Source organism: Teleopsis dalmanni, chromosome 2, assembly GCF_002237135.1.
Source record: "Teleopsis dalmanni isolate 2A chromosome 2, ASM223713v2, whole genome shotgun sequence".
NCBI lineage: Eukaryota > Metazoa > Arthropoda > Insecta > Diptera > Diopsidae > Teleopsis > Teleopsis dalmanni.
In genome coordinates, this window is record NC_051847.1 from 139,520,325 (window position 1) to 139,544,527 (window position 24,203).

The following is a 24,203-nucleotide window of genomic DNA, read 5'->3' on the forward strand; positions in this document are numbered from 1 at the left end:
AAATAACTTAGGACATGTGCGAGTTAGGCTAAGTTGATGCTAAACCAAATGGGAAATTTTTTGCGATTTTTTGCACTGCACACATTTATCAACACGTATCGACACATCACTACATTATCGGCACAAATTAGGATTTCCCTTATTTAGAACGCAACTTAGCCTAACTCGCACACGTCCTTATTATATCAATTATATATTTAATTTTTTTGTGTGATATATTATTAAGTAAAGATTATATAAGCTCTATCAGTTGCATAAATGAACCCATTATAATATAAACGTTTTCTGATTAATATAAATAAGCAAGTGCCTAAATGAGACAGAGTGAATGTTCTATTAGATAATACTAAGCAAAATTTTATGAAATACATTTATCAATAACTTTATTTAGACGGATATATTTACCCAAAATTTTAGCTTCTAAACAATATTGCCTATATTTATTTTAATTTATTTTACTCTATAAAATTTTTGTAAAATATAAATTATTACAGTGTATTTCGGCGTAAAAATCATATTCCAACTTTTATTCCTTTATCTAGTCAGGCAGAAAGTTGCTCGACCGTATTTAAGCCAGCCGAAGCGTTTTGTACAAATTGAACTTGCCAAATATTTGCTAAATGTAAAAATATAAAAACAAAGAAAAATTTTATAAAAATAAAGTTTGAAATAAAATAGTGTAAAAGTTTTATATAACTAAAACCGAATGTGAGTTTACGTATATTTTATATGTCATCTCACCGCTACACAAACTTCGTGGTTATGTGTAAGTAGATAGATGTTTGTACATATAAAACTGGTATGCATTTGAAAGACTTTCCTACGGCTTTAGAGTACGGCTGCATAGAAAGAAGAATATAAAGTTGTTGTAGCTAAAAACTTAAGCAACTATTAATAAAGCATTTAAAGTGCAGAACATAAAAAATTCAACTATTGTACGTAAAAATTTTTTATGATTTTCCTGAACTTGTCTCACCCGGAATGTGATTGCTTTTCGAATCGAATTTTATTTTAACATCAATGTACACATATTTGCACTTTTTCCTGCCCCCAAAGTTGCATGATGAGAGTTTGAACAATTTTTGAATTTTGTAGACAGCACACAATAGTGGAAAAAAGCGCAAAATTTTAAAAACTAACAAAAACTGTCTTCAGCAGATTTGGTAGTCACATTTAAATTGAAAGTTTTATCAACTTTATCTGCCAGTAAAAATAGTTAAAATCAAATTGTCATAAACTCGGATTTACTCCGCAATTAATGTGTGCATTTCAATTATTGCTTACCTTCACCATTTTAATATTAAAATTTAAGCATTTAAATTGAAATTTATTGAATTTAATTTTTTCACATGTGTTCTGTGTGTTTGGTGTTCAAATTATCATCTTTTTTTTATTTTATTTCATTTAATAAATATTTAATGCAGAAATATAAATAAAAATCAGACGCAACACGAAGATGATTATTATTTACACACAATGCCGTATGCCGAAAATGTTACTCATACGTCAGGAGTTTGTATGAAAATTTGCCTCGAAGCAATCGTTTGTTCACATATGTGTGCATATGTATTTGTAAGTCAAGCAAATTCAATTTTAAACAAAGTACAACCAATATCTCACAATCAGTATTTCAATGCGTTATTCGCAGTTTAACCGCCGTTTTTATTTCATTGCACGGTCTTACAACATGGTCATGCCATATTCAATTGTATGGCCCACATGACACAATTGCTTTTATGCGTAAATTTATAAGACTTACGCGCGGCTCCCTTTGCTGATTTTTTTATAAACCGTTAAACATTCAAACGTTAAAACAAATTCTAGCCACTTTTTATGATTCTGATGTAAAAGTTGTTACAAAATATATATTATAAATATATCAAAATGTAGGATTGTTTTAGTCATAAAAGCTAAACATCTAAGGCTTACCAAAGTTACAAACCACTGATACCTACCAAACAAGATAAGTAGAAAATACAATTTATGATTTATTATACAGTTGCTGTTATTGTTATAACTTACAGTCCAAACCTTAAGTCCCCAGAAGTATAGAATTAATCAAGCAATTAAAGTCGATAAATCAAGCGAATAATATTTGTTGTAAGTTGGTGCAGTGCAATAAGAGACGAAGGCAATAATTATTGATGCTGCATTTTCCACGCTGAATTCTTTAACACGTACTGAATCTGTATCCAGAACACGAACCAATGCAAAAAATTTTCCAAATATTACGTACTGCATTTATGACCAAAGTTAGACTCGATGAGAAAATTCTCCAAATATTTGTACTACAGATCATTCTACATCCAAATATAGAGTTCTTAATTAAGACTTTTTTCAATTGGTGTATTTAAAATATGTAACAATTAATTCTTCACCCTACTGTAATAGTTCTGTTCTTTCTCCACCGTTTTCACTTTTAAGGTTAAGAGAATCGGACATAATTCTGACAGTGGAGAGTGAAGTTGAGTTTTTGATTGGTCATTTAGCGTACTTGTTCAATTTTATAATATTCTATTTATACCATATTAAGAAGAAAAACATCATAATCACAATTAACATTTTTAATTTGCTTTCAATCAATCCCACATAAGTTTTGGGAACATATAATAGGGACATATGATGAGTGATAACAGTATTCTTACTGTACAGAGCATTTGAATTGGTGCTCAATAACTGTAGAATTATGAAGAATACATGTTTTAATAAAATTCAGCTGGACAGTACCAAAAACCATTGTGTAAGACTTTAAGTCACTAATTAATAAAGATTCCAGCCATGCACCGTGAAGGATATAGTATTGCGAATCTGATTCCAGTGATTTGAAGACAGTTTAAGGCAAGTAGACTTAAATTTAGAAAACTGAGTTAATTTTCTTATGTGAATGCTTTCTACAGTCCACAATGTGAGATATTAAACCACTAAAGCTATTTCTAAGGAAAAAATAATAAAGATATTGAGAATCTGATTTCAATAATAAAGTGAATAGATTTAGGTCTTAGAACACTTAGTTTATTTAAACCAGAAACCATTGCTAACAATTAACAGAATAAGCAGGTATATAATCGCGAAAGTCATGGTTAAAGAGGGGAATTATTGAAGCATCGAAATGCAACACTTCGAAGTATAATAAAAGGTATTGAGGAAGCGTCTACCCCTAAATGGATGCTAAGTTTTATGGTAGTGCGTCAGTTCGGAGAACATCACAAGGTAGTTCAAGTGGTCATATGAGGCTCTTCAAGGCAAGGGCCAGTAGGTAATCGGTAAGGCTAATAAGGCTTAGGTGTAGACTAAATAGAAAGAGTGTATGAGAGCAAGGAGCAAATATGTTGCTTTTTGTGAAAATATTTGATTTTACAGTTTGGCTGATTATACTAGTCAATTTTTGAATCGATATGTTTGAAGGTGGTGTTGTGATTGACATATCTTACATAAATTGTAAAGTTGTGTTTGGGGTATAGCACGACATTAAGATAATTCAACTTGTCGACAAGTTGTATTGAAAAATAGTACAACTTTTTCAAACTTATTTTAAGTAATAAATTTTTTATTGAAAATAAATGGTAAATAAGAATTAAAATCAAAACTTTGATAAATATGCCGTATGTATGTTTATTGAACAGTATTATTGATTAACATACAACTCAATAGTATTTTAATTATTGTTGAAATTGTTATTGTTAATTTCTGAACATGATTATCTAAGATACTCAAAGTATTGGACAACTTGATAAAAATATACATATCATAGGATAAAATGATTATAGGCTATATATATATATAGTACACACACAATAAATTACTCTAATTGGAGAGTTAGGTATATAGAATTTCAGTCAATCGAGTAAAATAGCTATATAATATTTTCATTAAATAGTTCTTTTATAATTTCTTTCATGTTTTATGTTTATTTAATTAAATTATTTATATATAATTTGCATTCGACATCATACGAAAAATAATTGAGCGATAATAAATAATATATAAGTGATTAAATTAAATTATCTATATATAATTTGCATTCGACATCATACGAAAAATAATTGAGCGATAATAAATAATATATAAGTGATGGTCAATATAATGAACATTTGGAATTTGGTAATCAAAAAGGCAGAACTCCACACTATACGAGTTGAAATTAAAAAAAGATCATCAAGAAAACCATATTTAAAAAAATTACAATTCTTTAAAAAAATATCTGACCCCAATTATAAGTTGTTTTTTTTATAATAGTTTAGGAAAAATTTTTTTAATTTGATCTAGCAAAGTAGGTATTGTCATAAAATAATACTAGTGCAATTAAAAGTGAAATTTTTTTATCAATCAGATCAGATTTATACGAGAAAGAATATATAACTAACATAAAGATTCACTGGCTTGGTTTACTGACTTTATATTAATACTCAAATGCTCCATAAAAATTACTTCTATGTGCTATTAAAACTACAGTTTCGTATGTAAATTGGCATAAATTCGAAGCTGTCATAAAACTCAGTTGAGTTTCTATATAAAAAGTCTACAAATTTCAGTATCATTCGCCATAAAAATGTTCAATTGTGTAAAGATATATTTTACAATTTCAATCAGTTTGTATGAAAGAAACGCGAAAGCTATAAAAATATAAATAAAAATAGTGTTGAAAAGCGTTCACTTTTGACTGAGTCACACTATTTTTTTCAATAAACAAGGGCTTGATTGAAAAAGTTAATTGAAAGAACAAAGTTGTTAGAAAACAAATTTCAAGAGAAAAAATATTTGTAAAGAATTTGAATTTATTGAGGGCCATCTTTTTCGACTAACAAATAAACGTTTTTCATATGTATTTAAATTACTTTTCTGTTGCGTTGATAAGATTTTAGGTCAAAATTGTATCTGGTTAAAAACTTTTTTTTAGTTAACAACAAAAAATATGCTGTATTTTACAGTTTTTTTTTATACAAAAGACTATTTCAATCTATTGATAACACTTATTTGATATCTATCATTTTCAGAAGTGTAATTTCAAGAATTTCAAGCACATTTTATTTAAATGAAAAATTCATTTAATTAAAACTTAATAATTTCTTTTATTAATTTAATTATAGAAGAGGTAAAGCTTAATATATTATTTTAAAAACTTTATTTTCTAATTTTCTTTATATATAATAACAACTGCACACTCAATTTATATGCAAATAACCTCTTGACTTCTAATTAAGAAATCAATTAAAAATTTGCACTTGAAGTTGTAAAAATTTTTACATGACATACGTAATATGTCCATCTATCTATGCTTTATATCCTGACGATATCAGTTCAAATCAAATTGAATTTACAAATATTTAAATAGAAAAACCTAAATTAAAATTTTATGTCAAGCAAAATTTTTTGCATAATTGAACATGACACATTTTAAATAAAATACACAAATTGTTTTTAAGCATAAATTAAATAAATTTTATAAATCTTGATTTTAATTTAAATTTTCTGCAATTTCTGCAATTTCTGAATTTATATTTAAAGCAAAAATCTGTGTAGAAGATTGAAATGCATAGATGAACTCAGGCGTAGACGACAACGAGTGTTGTCTTGGAGTTTAGAATACAGAACAAATATTCAAATTCAATAAAATGTATTTTATTGCTAGAAACTGTCTTGAAATGTTGGATAAGTACAACAATTTAATAGACAATAGCAACAAACACTGGAAGTATGACAACAATAAACCATAAAACCAACCATAAAACAGCCTCCAGTGAAATATTTGTTAAATTTTTATTGCCATAAAATTTTCAAAGTATTTTCAATAAAATGGCAAATATTCCTTGTAACTGACGTTGAAACGAGGGTGGTTACTTATGTCAAACAAATGCGTAAAGTTATGGAAATTATAAGTAAATTAGTAAATTATAGCAATCAAATTAAGGACAATTTATATTTAAAATTAATTTTTATTAAAAATTTCAACTCGAAAAGAATCAATTTCATTTTAATAACTACAAATTTTTTATGATCAATTTTGATCTTCTGTATATCTTTTGTTTCATGTTAAAAATTTCAGCTTCTGGAGCTAGTCAGCGCCTCATAACCATGTCATAGTTACAAAGCCCTGACATGTTTCTCTTTTTTAATTTCAAAAAAGTTTCTAAAAGCACGAATTTTGTGAGAAAATCCAAATAAATGTAGTTTAGTGATACTTTTATGTACACTAAACACAAATAATAATAAAAACTTGCTACCTACAATATACAAAATTATATATTTATATGAATATATAATATAGGTACATTACAACATTGTCAATTGACAAAGATGACATAAACAAGAAGAATATAGCGTTTAAATGCGGTTTAATTTTATCAATCTTAAGCTAATAAAAATAGTTACTTAAGCTGTATTAAGTTCGCAAATTTACTGTCTTATATACTATATATATATATATATACGATTTACGTAAAAATACTTTGCAAAACTTTGTTAGAATTATATTGTGATACGTTAGAATACACATTAAATGTTTTATATGAAGTCATTTTCTATTGAAATAGTTTAAATAAGTTGCTATGTAAACTTAGATATTTATAAAATGTAGCAAAGACGAAAAGTTTCTTCAATAATACAAGCCGAAAATATGTTTCACTGAGTTACTAATAATAGTAATAAATACTTATATATTTAAATCTCATTAATAGTTAAACATTAATTTGAAGAATAAATTAGTTGTTATAATCGTTACAATCATGAGCGTACACAGATAAGGACAGAGAAGAGGCACCCTCAATGAACTAAGGGTGAAATATACTAGCTTATATAAGCCAAAAAGAAAAAGAAAAGAGTACTAAAGAAGGGTGCCTTAGTACATTTTAAAATATGTAATAATATCATATTAGTATATCAGCGCCCACAACCCTGCTCTGGGTACGCCCATGGTTACAATACTTAAGATATGCACAACTGTTCAAATCCTACCTTTAATAATAAGTTCAACCGTTTGCCTAAAATTTATTAACATGCAAAAATATGATTTATATTCAAGTCTTTTCTCGAATGTCGATAGTTGATTTTTCTTTCCCAAGCTTATTGGTATTTGCTCTGCAATTTAGCTTACTCATAAAATTAGTACATAGATATATATTCTTAACATATCAACCGATAAGTTCGTAGAATGAAACATTGGCAGCGCTACCTGACATCATTCGATCATGATATTTGAACGATTACTTATTTAATTACAGTTATTTCAATGATGCAACTTTTTAAATTTTCCAAGCACTTGATTCAAATTAATTGCGTGTCTTGATATATCATTACTCTTGAATGTGCAAAAAACTCCATTCCAGACAAAGCTTGGCTCAATAAGTGCCACCTTAAAGCACTTAAGTGCTGACTTGAAACTCAGTCATATTAATTCCGCTGTAATCGAACACGCTGATCGATTACAAGGGAAAGGGACAACAGAAAACATTAATCGTTTAGACAAACCGTAAATTGAACTTAATGGATGTACCTAATACCAAAATGATCGGTTTCGGTTTCATTTCATTTAATACCAAAGAACGTGTCGGTTTCGGCTTCATTTTGCATTAATTTTTATCCACGAGAGAGCCATTTTCGAAGTGTGTACCGGGTTTGTTAAAATTGACCAAAAACAACGTTTCAATGATTCTGAGAGCTCGCTGAAACTGTTAAACCGATATTAAAAAGATTTTTGAGTTGATGTGTTACAATGGACGAACCTTGGATTCACCACCTCTGTTGAAAATCAAATCACCGGTCAAATGACAAGGTTATCTAGTATATTAACTTAGACTAAGTTCAAAACGTATTTCCAAAATCTGCCATGAATTATCATATTACTTATGATCTAACGTAACCTCATAGTTTTTGCAAATAAATATGAATAATAATATCAGTTCTTTGCATTGCACCAAATACTAATCGGTTTAGTTACTCTATGAATAATTATTGCAAAAAAATTCTTACATTGAGAACTTGTAAGATTCTAATTTATTGCTTATAATTTTATGGTGGACATACAAATTTTAACAAAAAATTAAATAAATATTTTGGGGGTTGAATAATTGTAATTAGTATATGTTCAATACATTTACATATTTTATTGTATTCGTTTTAGTGTGCTGTATATATATGTTTCAATATTAAAAAATACTATGTAAGAAACTCGTACACACAGTCATTAGTACATTTAGACAGTCGCCAATGCTAATGTGAGCCTGAACTATTTGTTCGGGTTAAATTATCAGTAGTACACACAATTCCTGTGATCATAATATACAAATATAAGTGGTTCACTTTTGTTGTCGAATGTGACGCGTTTTATGACAATTATATGTTAAAAGGGTTCGAACAGTAATAAAGAAGCAACAACAAAAATTCGATTAATTTTTTGAAATTTGGCTGATCATATAACTCCGTTTCGCATATTCATCATCACTAATCTTAGGAAATACTTAAATTTTTATTTTAATTATGTTATAGTATGTATAAAACTTGTGTGTAAGCCATAAGTAGCTAAGGCTGCACAAACACATAAAAGGTTTTTTTAAAAACCATTTTGAATTAGATAAAAATACAAAAAAAAAATAGAAAAAAAAATATAAAAAAAAACAATGTTGAGAAGTACAACAATGTAAAATGTGTTAATTACACAAAAGATTAAAATATAAGCCTCAGCAACAACATTAAGTAGCTCATATAATTTTTTTATACTTTTATAATAAAATTTGCATCATTTAACTTAAACGTTTAAGTGAAACTTTTTGTCTTATATATTCCTTACAGACTAATTTATGTAAAAATGTTTTTAAGGTAGCTAAATACTATTATGAGAATATTCGTAAAGTATTTGCATAATAATTCATTTCAATTTTACCAAAGTACAGCCATTGATCCACACCTACAATAATAACAGTTGTTATCTACTGCGAAATCTGTAGCAACAATAGCTGAATAGCTGCAACTCAAGCAAGATTTCCAACACCTCAACCGAATAAGGTATTAAGATGCAGCAACAGCAGCAAATATCTCCCCACTTTTAATGGCAGATAAATGCCATTGTACGCTGTTGCTGTTGGAGCAGCACACTGAACACTGCAGATACAAATGTTGCAAATGCAACAATACTGTTGCAAAGTCGTACATCATATAAATCACAAACGTTGCGCAAGTAGCACAATAACTTAATTGCAAAGTCATGTTTGTACAGTGGAAAAAAAGGATGGTAGGTGTGCTACTGAATGGCATGAAAGAAATACTTTAGCGAATTATTACCATCCAAGCACCAAGTATCAAGCGCAAAGGGAAGCAAGCACCAATAACAAAATGCATGCTAACAAGTCTGACAACAGCATTGCCAACAACAACAAGAACTTAATACTGCTAACCATGTCTTTGGCATACTTGGCCACAATAGATAATGCAAGAAAAGCACAAGTGCAACACACGTAGGAAACGTAATGATATAGTCTTACGTTAACGTTATCTGGTATGGCAATGGCAACAAGCGGCAGTAGTGCCAACAACGAAGAAAAGAAAAACGGTGGCCGAGCAGTGGTTGAGGGTGAAGCAATCTAAGGGTTCTTTAGCTGCAGCAGCAGTTGCTCGTAATTGTTGCCAACTTAAATAGTTTTACTGTCGAGTAGTAAAATCGTTGTGCAAGAAATTACTCTATGAAAGATTTGCAGTTAAGCATAAGTGCAGACAGCGGGGATTGTTGTGGCATGCAAATATGTGCAGTGGATTCAAGCGAATTTTCTTTATATTTTCTTAGATTTTCTTGGATCGTTATATGTGATGATTGTGCATTTGGCCATGTGTGTGCGCTTAACTTAAGGCTGCGGTAATTTGCATATTTAGTAAACTTTGATGAGTTAGCTTTATCTCAATCTAAAACATTAGGGATTTGTATGACCTATACTGAAAGGTGAACATTTATAAGGGGAAATAAGATTTTCCTATTAGATATTCCACAGAATATTTTTATATTATAGACAAATTGAAATATAGGAATACTAAGATAAAGATAGATAAAAAATATTGTTAAAGAATTAAACGGAGAAAAACTGTGACAACATGTTGTACAATACTATTACTCGAAAAATCTGTAAAAAATCTTTAATGTGATTCTTAAATGTGATTAATAATACACCATAAAGTTTCGGACATAAGATCCAAAGCGACAAATTGGCGACTTCTTATGGACTACTATCAGTAAAAAATCGTTCAAAAATCTAAAATGTGATTAGAGTGCTCATAATAGGCCATACAGTTTTGTATATAAGATTATGTCATATATGTTTAAAATTTAGCTATTATAGTTAGACTATAGACTATACCGGCGATCCTGTGTATCCACTCAAGCCATTAGTTCATTGTGCTACAATATAAAATTTTAAAAATTTCAAACCACCTTGAATGCCTAGCAAAGTGAGTTCCTAATATGATTAACATCGTTGCACAGTCGCTAAAAAAGTGGCTAAACAAATGTGAGGTACTTTTCCACAACATCCGGATATAAGCTCTTATTGCAGTGTTTCTTTATCGGTTGTGAATCACTGACAAACCCACCACAATGTGTTTGCTAAATTCTTTTTACTAAAATAAAACTAATTTCTTGTCGTTTTTATCTGCATATTAATGAATCCTTTCGTCATAATCCTTTCAATAAAGAAAGATTTCAACACCTGTTTTTATAATTAGCTATTTTTCTGTATTAATAGGAGCACTCGTAGGAGTATTATTTTGGATTCATACCCATTACGAAGTCAATCCCTTAACATCACTCGTGCAAAAGTAAACTTGGTGACGTATATTATAAAAAGTCATATTTTACTAAGAACATAAATATGAAGAAATGGCAACTGGCACTACAAAACTGAATCAAAAGAAAGAATAATATCAGTAATATTTTTTGTACACAAGATTCAAAGTTTAAAACGAAAATCTTTTATATTATTATTTTCTGGAAACTAAAGATACTCAGTTTATTTTGTTTCATATTCATTTATACATCTTAACGACGATCTCAGTACAAAACACCCTCTCAGATATAATATTTACTCTCAAAAACTTCTTAACATTTTGACTTTATTTTATTTCTTATTCATTTTATGCTTTATATTTTATAAGAGACTGTATATTGTTTGTTATTTACATTTATGCTTTATCAAATAATTATAAATTTCAAAATACTTGTTATTTTTTTGAGTATAAGAAGTTAACAATATTTTCTTAAGTTATTAAAATTAAATAAGTTAAGAATTCAAAATATTTTCACCAAAAAGTTTCCCTCAACTCTGAAATATATGCAAAACCCTTTACATTCAACTATCTTTCCTATTTGTTCCATATGTGAGGGCAACATTTTCATAAGTAGCCCTAACATTGTCCGTACTTATTTAAGTTTATGTTATATATAGAAGAAAAAACTAAATAAATGTTTGTAATCAACAATCTTGGCCATTAGAAAATTTTACACCCTTGTTCAAATAGGACCTTCCCCATGTAGTGTTTTATTTTCCAGTTTATTCCCATATGTATTTGTAATTGCCTACATCTTTGAAATTTGTGTACGTCTACTACTTCTACATATACTTAGAGTTCTTAGCTTTAAGTTCATAAAATGTTATTTCATGGTAGTCGTAAGTTACTTTATGTGCAAAAAGTATTTATGTCAAAAATTAATCTTAATTTTCTTGGCAAGTCTTGTAAAAGTACACAAAAACTTTGCAAGCAAAAAAAGCTACAAAATATTTAAGAAGATTATAAATTTTAGATTTTTTGTGGTATATGCTCGTCTTATAAGAAATTTAAAAGCATAAATAATTATATTTCATGCAAGCATATTTGCATTTATAATAAATAATCGTAAAAAGCTTAAACTACAAATACACCAGGACGTAATATATGTACTATCAGTTGAGTTACTTTTGTAAATATTTTAAACTTATTTTATAGTTTCTTATCATTGTTATTCCAAGCGGCTTGTAATCAACTACTTGTAAGATATATTGAATTGCAAATTTATAAGATATTTGTTAAGCTCCATATCCTACACATGATTTCAAATATAGAATCTTGTATCGTAGAAAAAGAGAAACATGTGCATGATTTTAGAGTTGCATATTTACAAGATATATAGAGCTGAAGTAAATTTGATATATAAGTGTTTTCATCACTTCTTACATGAAGTTAATTACAAAATATGATAATAAAAATGAAAAATTATAATAAAATTTAAAATAAATAAGCTTATTCGTTGACATTAAAATATTTCTAAAAGTAGATTTACTATCTACATTGATAAGTATTCCTGTTATAACTATTTATGTAAGATTCTGCTATGGAGAGAGTGCAACCAATTAACACCAGCTATATTTTATTCAACCAAGCAAAACTGGCACTGCTGTTCTGTGACATACAGCTCAGAAGTAACCACCATCTAAAATAATAATTATGCATGGACAGTATTGCAAAATCGGTTATCTACTTAAGAGACTTGCAAGAAAAGCAGTCATATCGTTTCCCTTTCTTCTGCAATGTTTTCCAAGCTAAGAGATGCGTGATCGAAAAGAATTAGAACTATCATTGTTGGCTTCCTTGACATAGAGATATCGACAAAAACTGATTACTTAATAAAATAATATTAATGAACAAAATTGAGCATCATATGATCTATCCTAGTCATAGAAATATTGCAACTAACTACAAGATTAAATGGTCAAAGAGGCTTTAAAATAAGCATAAAGAGGCCGACATCTCAATAAAAATCTCAAATCCTGTACACTTTAATAAAATAAATGAGGTCACCATTGAAGGTGACAAATAAATTATAAACTGATTATATAGACTATAAAGCCGAGCAGTTTACAAAATAAAAACTGCATGATCAAAATTCGAATTGATGTTTTTTCTGCCACACGAAAGATCTTTTGAGTTCCAACAAATCCGAAACTAATGAACTGAGCAAAAGTTGCCATGATGAATAAGAAGAACACTTTTCACTAAAAACGAAACGACGAAAACTAAATCCATACAGACTCACATGATCACAATGTAAAGTTGCTTTACAATATATGTAGATAGAAGGATATCTCGCAAACAAATGATATAATCATAGCAGAACGAATTATTTCAAATCTCTCACTAAAATAAAGCAAAGAGAAAATTGTGTGTATCCATTTTTTTTTTTTTTAAATGGATATCAACTAAAACAATTGAAATATTCGCTTTTTCATGTTTATACAGAACCATTTTATTTGGCAGGGTTATCACATGTATTCAACATCAATAACATGGATTAAATATTAAGTACTCATTAATCTCAACGAGTTTCTTCTAACAAAGCCCAAATTCTCACTCAAGTTATTCTATGCTATTTTATTTCATGCTATGCTTTCTTGATTTTAAAGTCCATCAATACCAGTATATTTTTGATCGTTATCTTTAATGTCCTCCAAACTTCAGAAATATAAAATTCAGTTTCAATCTTTTGGCATTTAAAATGCAGATCGAAATTCTCGACTATGCTAAGTACGCTTAATTACTGTTTGTAACAATACAACTCGGCAGTCTGCTATGATATATTCGGAAAAGGCATTGAAATATTTCCAAGGTACGATATGTTTATTGCAAGAAGCGACTAAAATCCAGTATGCATCATCCGACACCATTCAATATATAAATGATGATTTTACTTGCAACACCGATTTGTACTTTAAATGTGTGAATCTGGTACCATAAGTGTCATGGCCCATAACTTTTATTGTCCCGACTAATTGAGGTTGGCCCATTTAATAAGAGTAATGAGGTGGCTATAACTATAACCCAAAGTTATGCGTGTAAAAATACAATATTTATTACTTTTATTCGACGTCGAGTTGTACCATATAACCGACTACTGCAACTCAAAAAACAATTATGATAAATTGGACACATTTTAGGTATGTCTCATACAAATATACTAAACATTGATATACAAAAAGAGACTTTGTTAAGCAATTAGACAGATATATGTTTCAACAATCTAAATTATTCTTATTATATTCTTGCTTTTTAAATAAGAAAATATATTGCAGTTGTAATCTAATTACTATAAATCAATTATTTAATATTATATAAAATTGTTGTGGTCGTAGTTCACTACTTTTCGAAACCTCTTCAAAAAATATTAACAAATATTTTAATCCAAAACAAAAGAATACACACAAGAAAAATAATCTTGAATTTAAGCAATTGGCTTAATGCTATAAAAATAAGTTGATGATATCTCCTGGATCTTATATTTCATAAAGTCATTTTTACAACCAAATAATAATGCTTCATAATATTCACTTAATACATTTCGGATAGAAATAAAATATTACAACTCCATTGTAGTTTCAAAATAATGATTCTACAAACAACACAATTTGTGAATCATAAAATTATATTAATAAAATTTAAAATGCTCCTATGGTTATTAAGTTCCTTATAAAACGAGAGATTATAAAAATTAGCACAATCAAAGTAATTACATCCGACAATTTCCGTTTTTACTAAAAATGTCATCATGAAAATATCAAAAATTTAACATTAATGTTTTACGTACATCCTGCCACAAAATCAGAAAGGGACACACTAAAAAAGGAACGTGTTTTTACAATAAAAATAGTTTTAACCGAAGCTAAAAGGGATGTCAGACTTTTTAAACAACTTGTTTCTTTCTGGTAATACAACAAGACCATCCATGTTCATACCACATTAAATGAGTCTTTTAGCAATAGAAATACGACTTACTGGCACATCCATACTCATGTCCATGCAACTGACTCTATATCCCAATATAAACACACGCAACTATATACATATACATATTTTGACAGTGTGTGAGTGCATATATAACTTATTTAAGTAGCCTTCCAAAATGTTGTTTGTGTTAAATTTTAAACTTTAAAATGGCTACCATAAAAAGGATACCAGTAGACAAACACATGCAGTATATTCATAGATATTCAAGTACTAACAAATATCAAGAGATTTCTTATTCATAGTGCTTGGTGTTCTTGCCGTTGCGTTTGTTGCAGCAAATAAGTGCTCTTATAGCTACGCTCTTAACATCAGCAATAGTACCAACAGTAGCAACAGTAGCAGTACCAGCAGCAACAGCACCAGTTTTATACTGATAGGTTTATCTAAATATGTTTATGTCAAGCTAAGTTTTAGTTGACTTTTTGGTTTTTCCACCATACATATAATATTTTCCATCCCAAATTTTTTATTTTTTTTGGTAATTTTTTCCTTATTTCATTTCGTTGTGCACGCTTTGTATGCTACTTGCCGTTCCTTGGATAGCAATCCTTTTTTACTAAAATACTCCCAAATGTGTAACAAATATGTTGAAATTGCTTTTGTTGTTTTTGTTATTGTTTGTAAGATAAACAAACGCAAGTACAAATTTTTGGTGTGGTTAACAGCAACATATTAAGTAGTTGTCAAATATAAACTTGTGGCATACAATAAAATAACAGAAAAACTATTGCATCAAACCTAGCATAGTTTCCGGCGTATGTTTCCTTTTAGTGGGGTGCAGACTATCATACTGGTGTGTCATACGAGTTGCGCTCTCTCTTGCTCAAATTTCTTCTAGCGACCGAATTTGAACAGGTATGACACACAAGAGTAGGCAAAATTTTTGAAGAGTGCTTTTGCGGGTAGTGCTGTGAAAATTTGTGTGTTTAAAATAAAATTTTAAAATTGAAAAAATTGATAGTTAACGTATAGGTTGTGCTTTGCTTATAATTGATTATAATTTTGTATATTTTATATATGCCGCGTTTTTTTTTGCGATCTTTATATTCACAGCTTTGGACATCCCACAAACAGCGATTACTTTTATTAACATTCGATGAAAGCATCTAAAAATGCTTTATCTGCATCCATATTCATAATTTTTTTAGATTTATTGGTCATTAAGCACAGTAGTTAAAATGAAAAGATCAGTAAAGGACCGTAGTTAATTTCATTCACTACCTGTAAAGTTTCTTAAGAAATTTTTCATAAATAGATCATACAAATAATGTATATATATATATACATAAGAATGTATATATCTTCATTGTTTTTCAAGAAATTTGATCATTTCCATATTTTTGTTAGTTAAAGGTTATTAACATTTAAAATTCTTTTATTTTAATAACAAGTTTTAACAAAGAAAAGCATATTTAGAATACAAAGTATTATATCTTAAATTTGGGTTATTAATTAATTGTTATTACGACCAATTTTCAATATGTTTTTTTATTACTGGGCTTAGATCATAAATTTAACGATGTTTATATTTAGATGTTTTTTTAAAAAAAATTTTACTTATAATCATCGTTTATAAATTAAAATAAAATATTTAATAAATAAATAAAATATTTAATATATTACATAAAATATTTAATTGTATTTTAATTTTTTATAAGAATTTTATGTAAAAATTTATATTTTTTTTAACTAAGATACAATTAAATATTTAACACAAATTTATAAGTGTAATTTTAATAATAATAAATATAATAATAATAAATACATTAATAATAAAATAATAAAAAACATATTAAATTTATATTATAATTCTACATATTCCACCTGCTTACAATAAATTTGCAAGGCAAAAATGCTCTTGTATGACGTATGAATCGTTAGGGGTGACAGACTATCATACACAACGCGTATGCGAGAGCTGTTCACCAAAATTTTGGTGAGCACGCCAACACGTTGGTAAAGGTGGCAGACTATCATACCTGTGTGTCATACGACGTTTTTCTCTCTCGTATGACATACCAGTATGATAGTCTGCACCCCGCTTTTAAGTGTTTCTATGGTTGTGTGTGACGAACACAGCCCGATGTCATAAGCATATAAACCAAATATATGAAAAAAAAAAAGACTTATCAGAAAAATTGATTGATAAGTCTATATCTGCAAATGATTATTCGTAAAAATCTTGATATATTGTTTTAACATATATCTAACCATTCTTTCTTATCAGATCATACTAAAAACACATAAAATAAACAATAATTACTGCTATAGTATTACTGCTATAATGTTAACATTACAGTGAAAATCTTAATATACTAATATAAATCACGTATAAAAATGTTGAAAAATATCAACGAAATATTTATTATAATATTTATGATTAGGTTTTAGATATTTGCATTTTAGAAACCTCTAGTCTGTTGTTGGTAGACCTCAATGGTCTCAATGTCTCTCTCTCTTGCATCTCCAATGAGGTAACATTTTCATTAATAGGTTATCCATCGCAACGGAAGCGTACTTTATTTGTTGACAAATTTTAAAAACTTGAAAGTCTATCTGAAATTATGCATTAATATAAATCCTAGTTCAAAACATACCAAGAATAGTGTTTTCTGTCATAATTCTAACACATTTCCCTATATATTAACCATACACACATTCTTTTTTGATTTAATTTAACAACAAAAAAATTGGAGTCCACATATCTTTAAGTACTAACCCAACAGCTGGATGTATTGTACTCCCTATAAGCCTGTTTGTTATTCTGTTAAAAATACGAATCAGTTTCTTAATTCCTTTACAATCTGTTTGTATAAGTAACCGCATTCCAATGACTAAATATCAAGTACAAGGTAAACCTGAGTATTTAGAAATTAGTTGTTATATTATATTTTCGGGTTTATAGCAATATCTATATTCAAGCACATAAGCTAATATTGTTAGAACTTCTTATTTTATTATTTTTAACATGAGCCTTTGTACCACGTTAATTATATTTCATACACAGGTACTCGATTTTCTGCAGCCATCAAATTTTTTTCAAAACCGTACAACCATTTAAAGTACATCTATTAGAGAAGGTTAAATAGCTACTATAAATCAAATGACTCTCTAAGTACATCCATTGAAGAAATTTACAATTTGGTACAAAACCTTTACCATCAGCCGCTCAGCTCACTCACATATCTGAATGGTCATTCATATCTATACATACTATAAAACGCTTGTGCAAAGCATACTTATGCCACTTGGCAGTTACCAGTTACCAGGCAATCTGTGTTATCAACATTCTCGTTTAAGCGTTGGCCAAAGTGCACTTACATGCTACTACCACAATGCTATAAATGCTTATAAATTTTCGGCAAACTACTTAGGGACTCATAACTGACCCGCGTGTTTTTTTATGTAAAGTTTGCAAATATAAGTTAATAGAATGTACAAGTTGCCTTTAAAGTGGTTGGTGACATACCCATTTGGGCATAAGAAATTTTAATTTTAATGAAACGTAGTTTTTAACATACACAGACAATACACGTTCGTATAAAAAAAAATTTTAAATAAATTAAAAATGCACATAGGCAAGGATGTGAACGTGTAAACACAATTTAAAGCCTAAAATTATAAATGGAAATAAAGTTCTGGTGTTTTGTTTTAAGTTCTTGATATACCAGTGATTTTTTTTGTAAGTTTCAATAGACAATAGAAACGAAAAAGATAGTTATAGCAGAGATAATGATAATTTCCACTATGATAAATACATAATTTTAAAATTAATATTAGAAGTGATAATAATAATAATAAAATATAATAATAACTGAACAAATATGTTATTGTTATTAACAACACAAACATGCTTCATTAAAACTTAAAAGTTTGAAGTGCAGAAACTATTATCTATTGATAATAAAATTCACCAAAGTAATTTTCAAAAACTTGACTAGAAATAATCATTTCACCCATAATCCTTGTAATACGCATATGAGGCTTGGTAGGTTATGAGATTTGCTGTTTTGGACCAAGATATTGATATTAAGTAATGATCCCTTTTACTACGTCACAACCGCAAAGGAATATCTCAAGATCACTGATATTTTTTTGAGAGAATATCATTTAAAAAAATGTGAGGCAGCATCTCTAAAAAAAATCAATTATATAATCAAATCCATTAATAATAAACCCAATTTAATATAGTTATCCAGATTTGTAAATCAACATCTCACAAATATATATACGTCTATTTGTTCCATAAAATAAGAGACATTGTATATTATTATATCATATAAATAATCTTCCGTTTTATTGAGATTAAAATTGATGTATCTGAAAATAGAAAATATTTCAATATTAATTTACAAAAACAAATAAATAACCATTCGAATTTTAGAGTATTTTTGATTAGATTAAGTTATGCAAATTTCTTAAATTACAAATTTAACTTAACAAAACTTCGGCATTTATTTCAAGTACATTATATATTTTTTTTCTTATTAAATATGTTTATCAAATAAGTACAAACATTCTTGTACACATTTTCTACCAAACATTAAATCATTTCAAAGAAAATTTATTTACTTTAATTATGAAGGCAGAAAAATCACGTACAATATATGTGATAGACATAAATTTACAGATTTACCAGCATACAAATAATATATTTTTTAATATTTAAGGCAAAATTATTATGGCTCCTGGTATTGTTAAAAAAAATACCAAAGAAGAGGAAGATAATAATAATGAAAACCCTGAAGCTTCAAATGCAACCTTTACAAAAGTTCCAGATTCCAGTCTAAAAGATTGCGCAATTCCATCTCAGCCCAATCAAAAGTCTCAAGAAGAATTACATGCAAAACCAAGTTTATTTGGAACTTATGAAACTGCTTTAGGAGAAAGTACTTCTAAAGAAATACCAACTTTTTTTGGTAGCTTACTAACCCCAAATATTAAGAACGTAATATTTGGTGTAGAAAATGTTTCTAAACCATGTACAACTGAATCTGTTACCAATACCTCTGCAATTCAAGAACATTCGGAAGTATGTGAAATGAAGTGTTCATCGAAACAGTTGGCAAGTTCTTCTATAATTCCAGTTGACTATGATATTTCCCTTGATACAAATATCAGTAAAGGCACTTTTCTTGATAGAAATTATTTAAAAGACGATTATCAAATCCTAGAAAACAATAGTTTCCCAAATCTGACTGACGATATTCCAGTAATAGACAATTACACAGAGGGTACTATTAACAAAACATTCGATGAAAACATTCACGACCAGTGTAATAAAATGGAACAAACAGCTATTGTCGAAAATAATTTGAATGAAAATTTGAATGAACGCGAAACTAATATAAACTGTATCGTGTTTGATTCTACAGAAACGACTTACACCCAAAAACGAGACATGTCTGTACAACCGTTTGTAGTTAGAGTACAAAGAATAAAAACTCCTACAATACAACCCACTAATGGTCTTAATCTAGCTAAGCAAAAAACAATAAGTAAAAAGGCACACAGGAAACTTCAAGAAAGTCTTTTTTTCAACGAAGATCTATTTCAGATGAGTGTTTCCACACAAACTCCATATAATCTCAGAACTACTAAAGCTCGTACTAAGCACAAGAAACAGGAACCAATTATAATCAATTCGAAAAAGAATAATAGGAAACTTAAATCTGTCACTAAAGCAAAAATTGGTCAAAGAGAGCAGCCGAGAGTTATAGATCTCACTCAAAGGAACGCAAATTATGTACAGCAAGTAGAAAATCTACGTAGTGAAGATCCTCAGTCATCTCGTAATTTAAGAGATAAACATTTGCACGAAAATTACGTGAATCGATTTAGGAAATCACAATTAAATCGTTTACTTGCTGAAGCTTTTAGTAATTGCTCGAGGGACAATCAAAGTACAGGTTGTCAATATTGTCGTCATGTAAAACGCCTTCAGCGTAATGTTACAAGTAGGAGGAATTTGTTGCATGATATTTTTCACAAGAATCTAAGCGAAACAAATCCTGAATTAATATCACACATGTTACACTCTGTTGAAGAGCCAGCAAGTGATGCTGAAGTCCTAACTAGTAGCACAAGAGTTACTACTAACCATTTATTAAAATCATTGAAAAATTGTTTAAAAAAAATGACCTCTCTTGTAACGTATTTAGATTTTTTGTTAGACCCTCATGCTAATAATATGTAGGGTTATTAAGATAATGATTAAAATATATGTATACGATTCAGTACAGATAGACGGGACGGCGCTCGGACAGAAACTTTAACAAAAACACATATGCCAATATTTAACCAAAAAAAAATAAACAGGACACAATCCAAAATTAGGACGCGAAAATATGCAAGTGAGCACGTGGTTTGGTAGTAGAATTAAATTTATATATAACTCACTTTAATTTTTAATGTATATTATATTTTTTCTAAATCCTTTGTTCCATAAAAGGTACACCAGACGATGATGACAGAAACTTAACGAAATGCGAAATAACTAAACGAAAAATTACGAAACCATACAACGATAATAAGTAGATCAAGATAGTAAAACAAAATAATACAGAATGAAAAATAACAATATGAAACATAATAATCTGAAATATAACAGAATGAAACAACACCAAACAAATATAAGAAACATAAAGGCTCAGTTAGACGGTAGGTAACGAAAACCCAATAGTCGCTGCCGTAAGCACATGAAAAAGATATGCCTGACATCATGTTTACAAAAGAAGCTGAGAAGTCATCATACTAATAAAATGTACTGGTAACGTATCAAGTCATGCGGATAGCGAAGCAAAACCCTTACTCTTCGTGAAATTAACCGAACGACAACAACACCAAATATGAAAAAAAATATCTGTCGTTCGGTATATATGTCGTTCGGGGAATTTCACGAAGAGTAAGCGGTTTTTTACGCTAGCCGCATAACATGATACATTACCAGTATATTAGTACTATTAGTACGATGACTTCTCACCTTCTTTTGTAAACATAATGTCATGTGCTTACCTTTTTCATGTGCTTACGCAGGGACATCTTGGATTACCTACCGTCTAACTGAGCCTTAAAGAATACCATATTACAAAATTAATCAGAAAAATACGAAACAATACGAAAAGGAACATAATGAAACGAAACACAGCCAAAAGAGTGATAGTTTAACTAGAGAAAGCCTAGGGGAACAAAATTAAGCAAAATGTGATTGATAGTACATAAATGAACTTTAGTTCACCACTAAAAGATACTGCATAAAATTAAAATAAAGGATTGTTAAACACCATTGGAGCACTTAAAACTTTTCTAAAAAGCACGTAAAAAATTCCAAATCAATTTTTTTCATATATTTATAAGAGTTTTTCTTAATAAATTCAATAATTTTTTATATATATAATTGTTGTGATCAGAACTTCAAAGATAGTTGCTTGAAATACAGTAAAATTTGATAAAAGGCTGAGATAAGTAAATATCAACAATAATATAATTGTTTTAAGTATTTATTAAAAAGGAACTATAATAAATAATGTTGAAACTGTGTGCGAGTTGAACTAAATTGACTAACCTAAATTAAAATTCGGTGAAAACTTTTTGCCGCAGTGTTTATATAGTCGAATAGGTATGTGAATTATTATAATAAATTTTAATTTTTAATTTTAATAATTTTAAATTTTAAATTTGGAAAACAAAATTTCGTTGAGAGAAAGTGAAAAAAAATAAAAAAAACAAATTATAACGTAAAAAAATGAACCATCGAAAATAAAAAAATTAGAAAGATGTGAATTTGAATTATGAGGTAGTTATTTTTATTGTATTTGGATAAGATATACCATCATTTACCTATATAATTGGTAAGGCTAAGTATAATGTCTTCTGAGCAAAATGGCCGGTGACAAGCCTTCACTGTGTCCGGATATTGTCATTTGACAACACACTGAGGGCATGGGTTTGTAACCATGACGATGACAAAGCTTCAATTAGTAGATAAGTGAAGGTTTGAACACGAGAATAAGCAATAGATACTTATGTAAATTTACAGCTAACTGTAAATTTACTTGTGGATAAAATTTCTAAAAGAATACAAAAAAGTTTATTCGCAGCTTTAATCAGTACTAAGTACGATAATATCAAATTTTGTTACGTGTTATTTATTATTAAAACGAGTATTTTAAACTAAAAATCACGATTTGACTTAAAATTATAATTCATTAATATTACAAACAAAAAGTTAAGCATAGAAATGCATTCATTAAGAATTATAAAAACTTATTAAATAAGTGTTAATATACCAAAAATATTATATCCCGTTAAATATTCCGATATATTGCGACGTATAGCACTATGGAGGATTATTATTGGTTTTGCATATATATATTTCTTATATTCGCTTATTAGTAATGACTCACGACGTATAATATTATGGAAAATTATTATTGTGTTATGTAGATATACATAAGTTATATTGGCTTATAAACTATGACTTTGGGAAGCATAATGGAATATTATTATTGCGATATATATCTTATTTTGATTTATTAATAATACATCTTAACCCATTAAGTACCAGGCAAGTTCAAACATTTTTATATGTGTTTTGTTCGCAAATATCGTATTTAGTTACTTTTATGATTAAATAACTATCATTGTAAGTTGTATAAAGTAAACAATATTAAAATTCAATATTTTATGCTTTTTAAAATATTTATTAATCAAAAAATATATTATTAATATATTAAATATATCTTATATATATAATTCTTCTGTACGTGTGTTGACAGTGAACTCCTCCTAAACGGCTGAACCGATTTTGAAGAAATTTTTTGTGGGTGTTCAAGTGGATTCAAGGAAGGTTTAGATTCACAATTTGGCCCACTGGATAATGTCTTTTTAATTAATTTTTTATTTTTTGGTATCCATACACATTTATATTAGAAATTTAAAATTTATTCATGCTTACTTTGATTTGTTTAAAAAGTTTAAAATCTTTAAAATGAATCGTAAAACTGCCGTTGCATTAAATGTCTAATATAAATGTATATGGATACCAAAAAACTGTATAATAATTAAAAAACCGTTATCCAGTGGACCAAATTGTGAATCTAAATTATCGTTGAATTCACTTGAACACACACAAAAAAAAGAATTATATATATAAAGATATAAATAACGTACAAAAAATAATGCCACGTCTTCGTGGACGAGGAGGAAATATTGGTCGACGGAGTCGGAATTCACAATTACTCTAGAACCGTCGGTTAAATAGATCGGCAGAAAACAATGAAAATGTAAGAAACCAGGATACAATCACACGTGCTAATGAAAGTCAAGAGCAACGCAACGAACGCCAGGAAAATTAATTGCAAGGGGAAACAACGTTCGCTGGGTCAGCTAGTAAATATATATAAATATATATA

General features: G+C 28.5%; 2 protein-coding genes across 3 annotated transcripts in view; one reads left to right on the top strand and one right to left on the bottom strand.

Annotated features, from left to right (window-relative positions):
• LOC119678233 overlaps positions 1–24,203 on the bottom strand; it is a 31,143-nt gene that overhangs the window by 3,209 nt on the left and 3,731 nt on the right. The window lies entirely within an intron of this gene.
• LOC119678234 lies at positions 19,461–21,588 on the top strand. Of its 2 annotated transcripts, none has more exons than XM_038089953.1 (2): positions 19,461–21,159; positions 21,242–21,588. In XM_038089953.1, exon 1 carries the CDS (start codon positions 19,472–19,474, stop codon positions 20,984–20,986), a length of 1,515 nt encoding a protein of 504 aa, XP_037945881.1. In that variant the 5' UTR covers positions 19,461–19,471; the 3' UTR covers positions 20,987–21,159; positions 21,242–21,588. The 2 variants fall into 2 exon arrangements, with proteins under 2 accessions (XP_037945881.1, XP_037945880.1); XM_038089952.1 differs by having other exon boundaries at positions 19,461–21,143.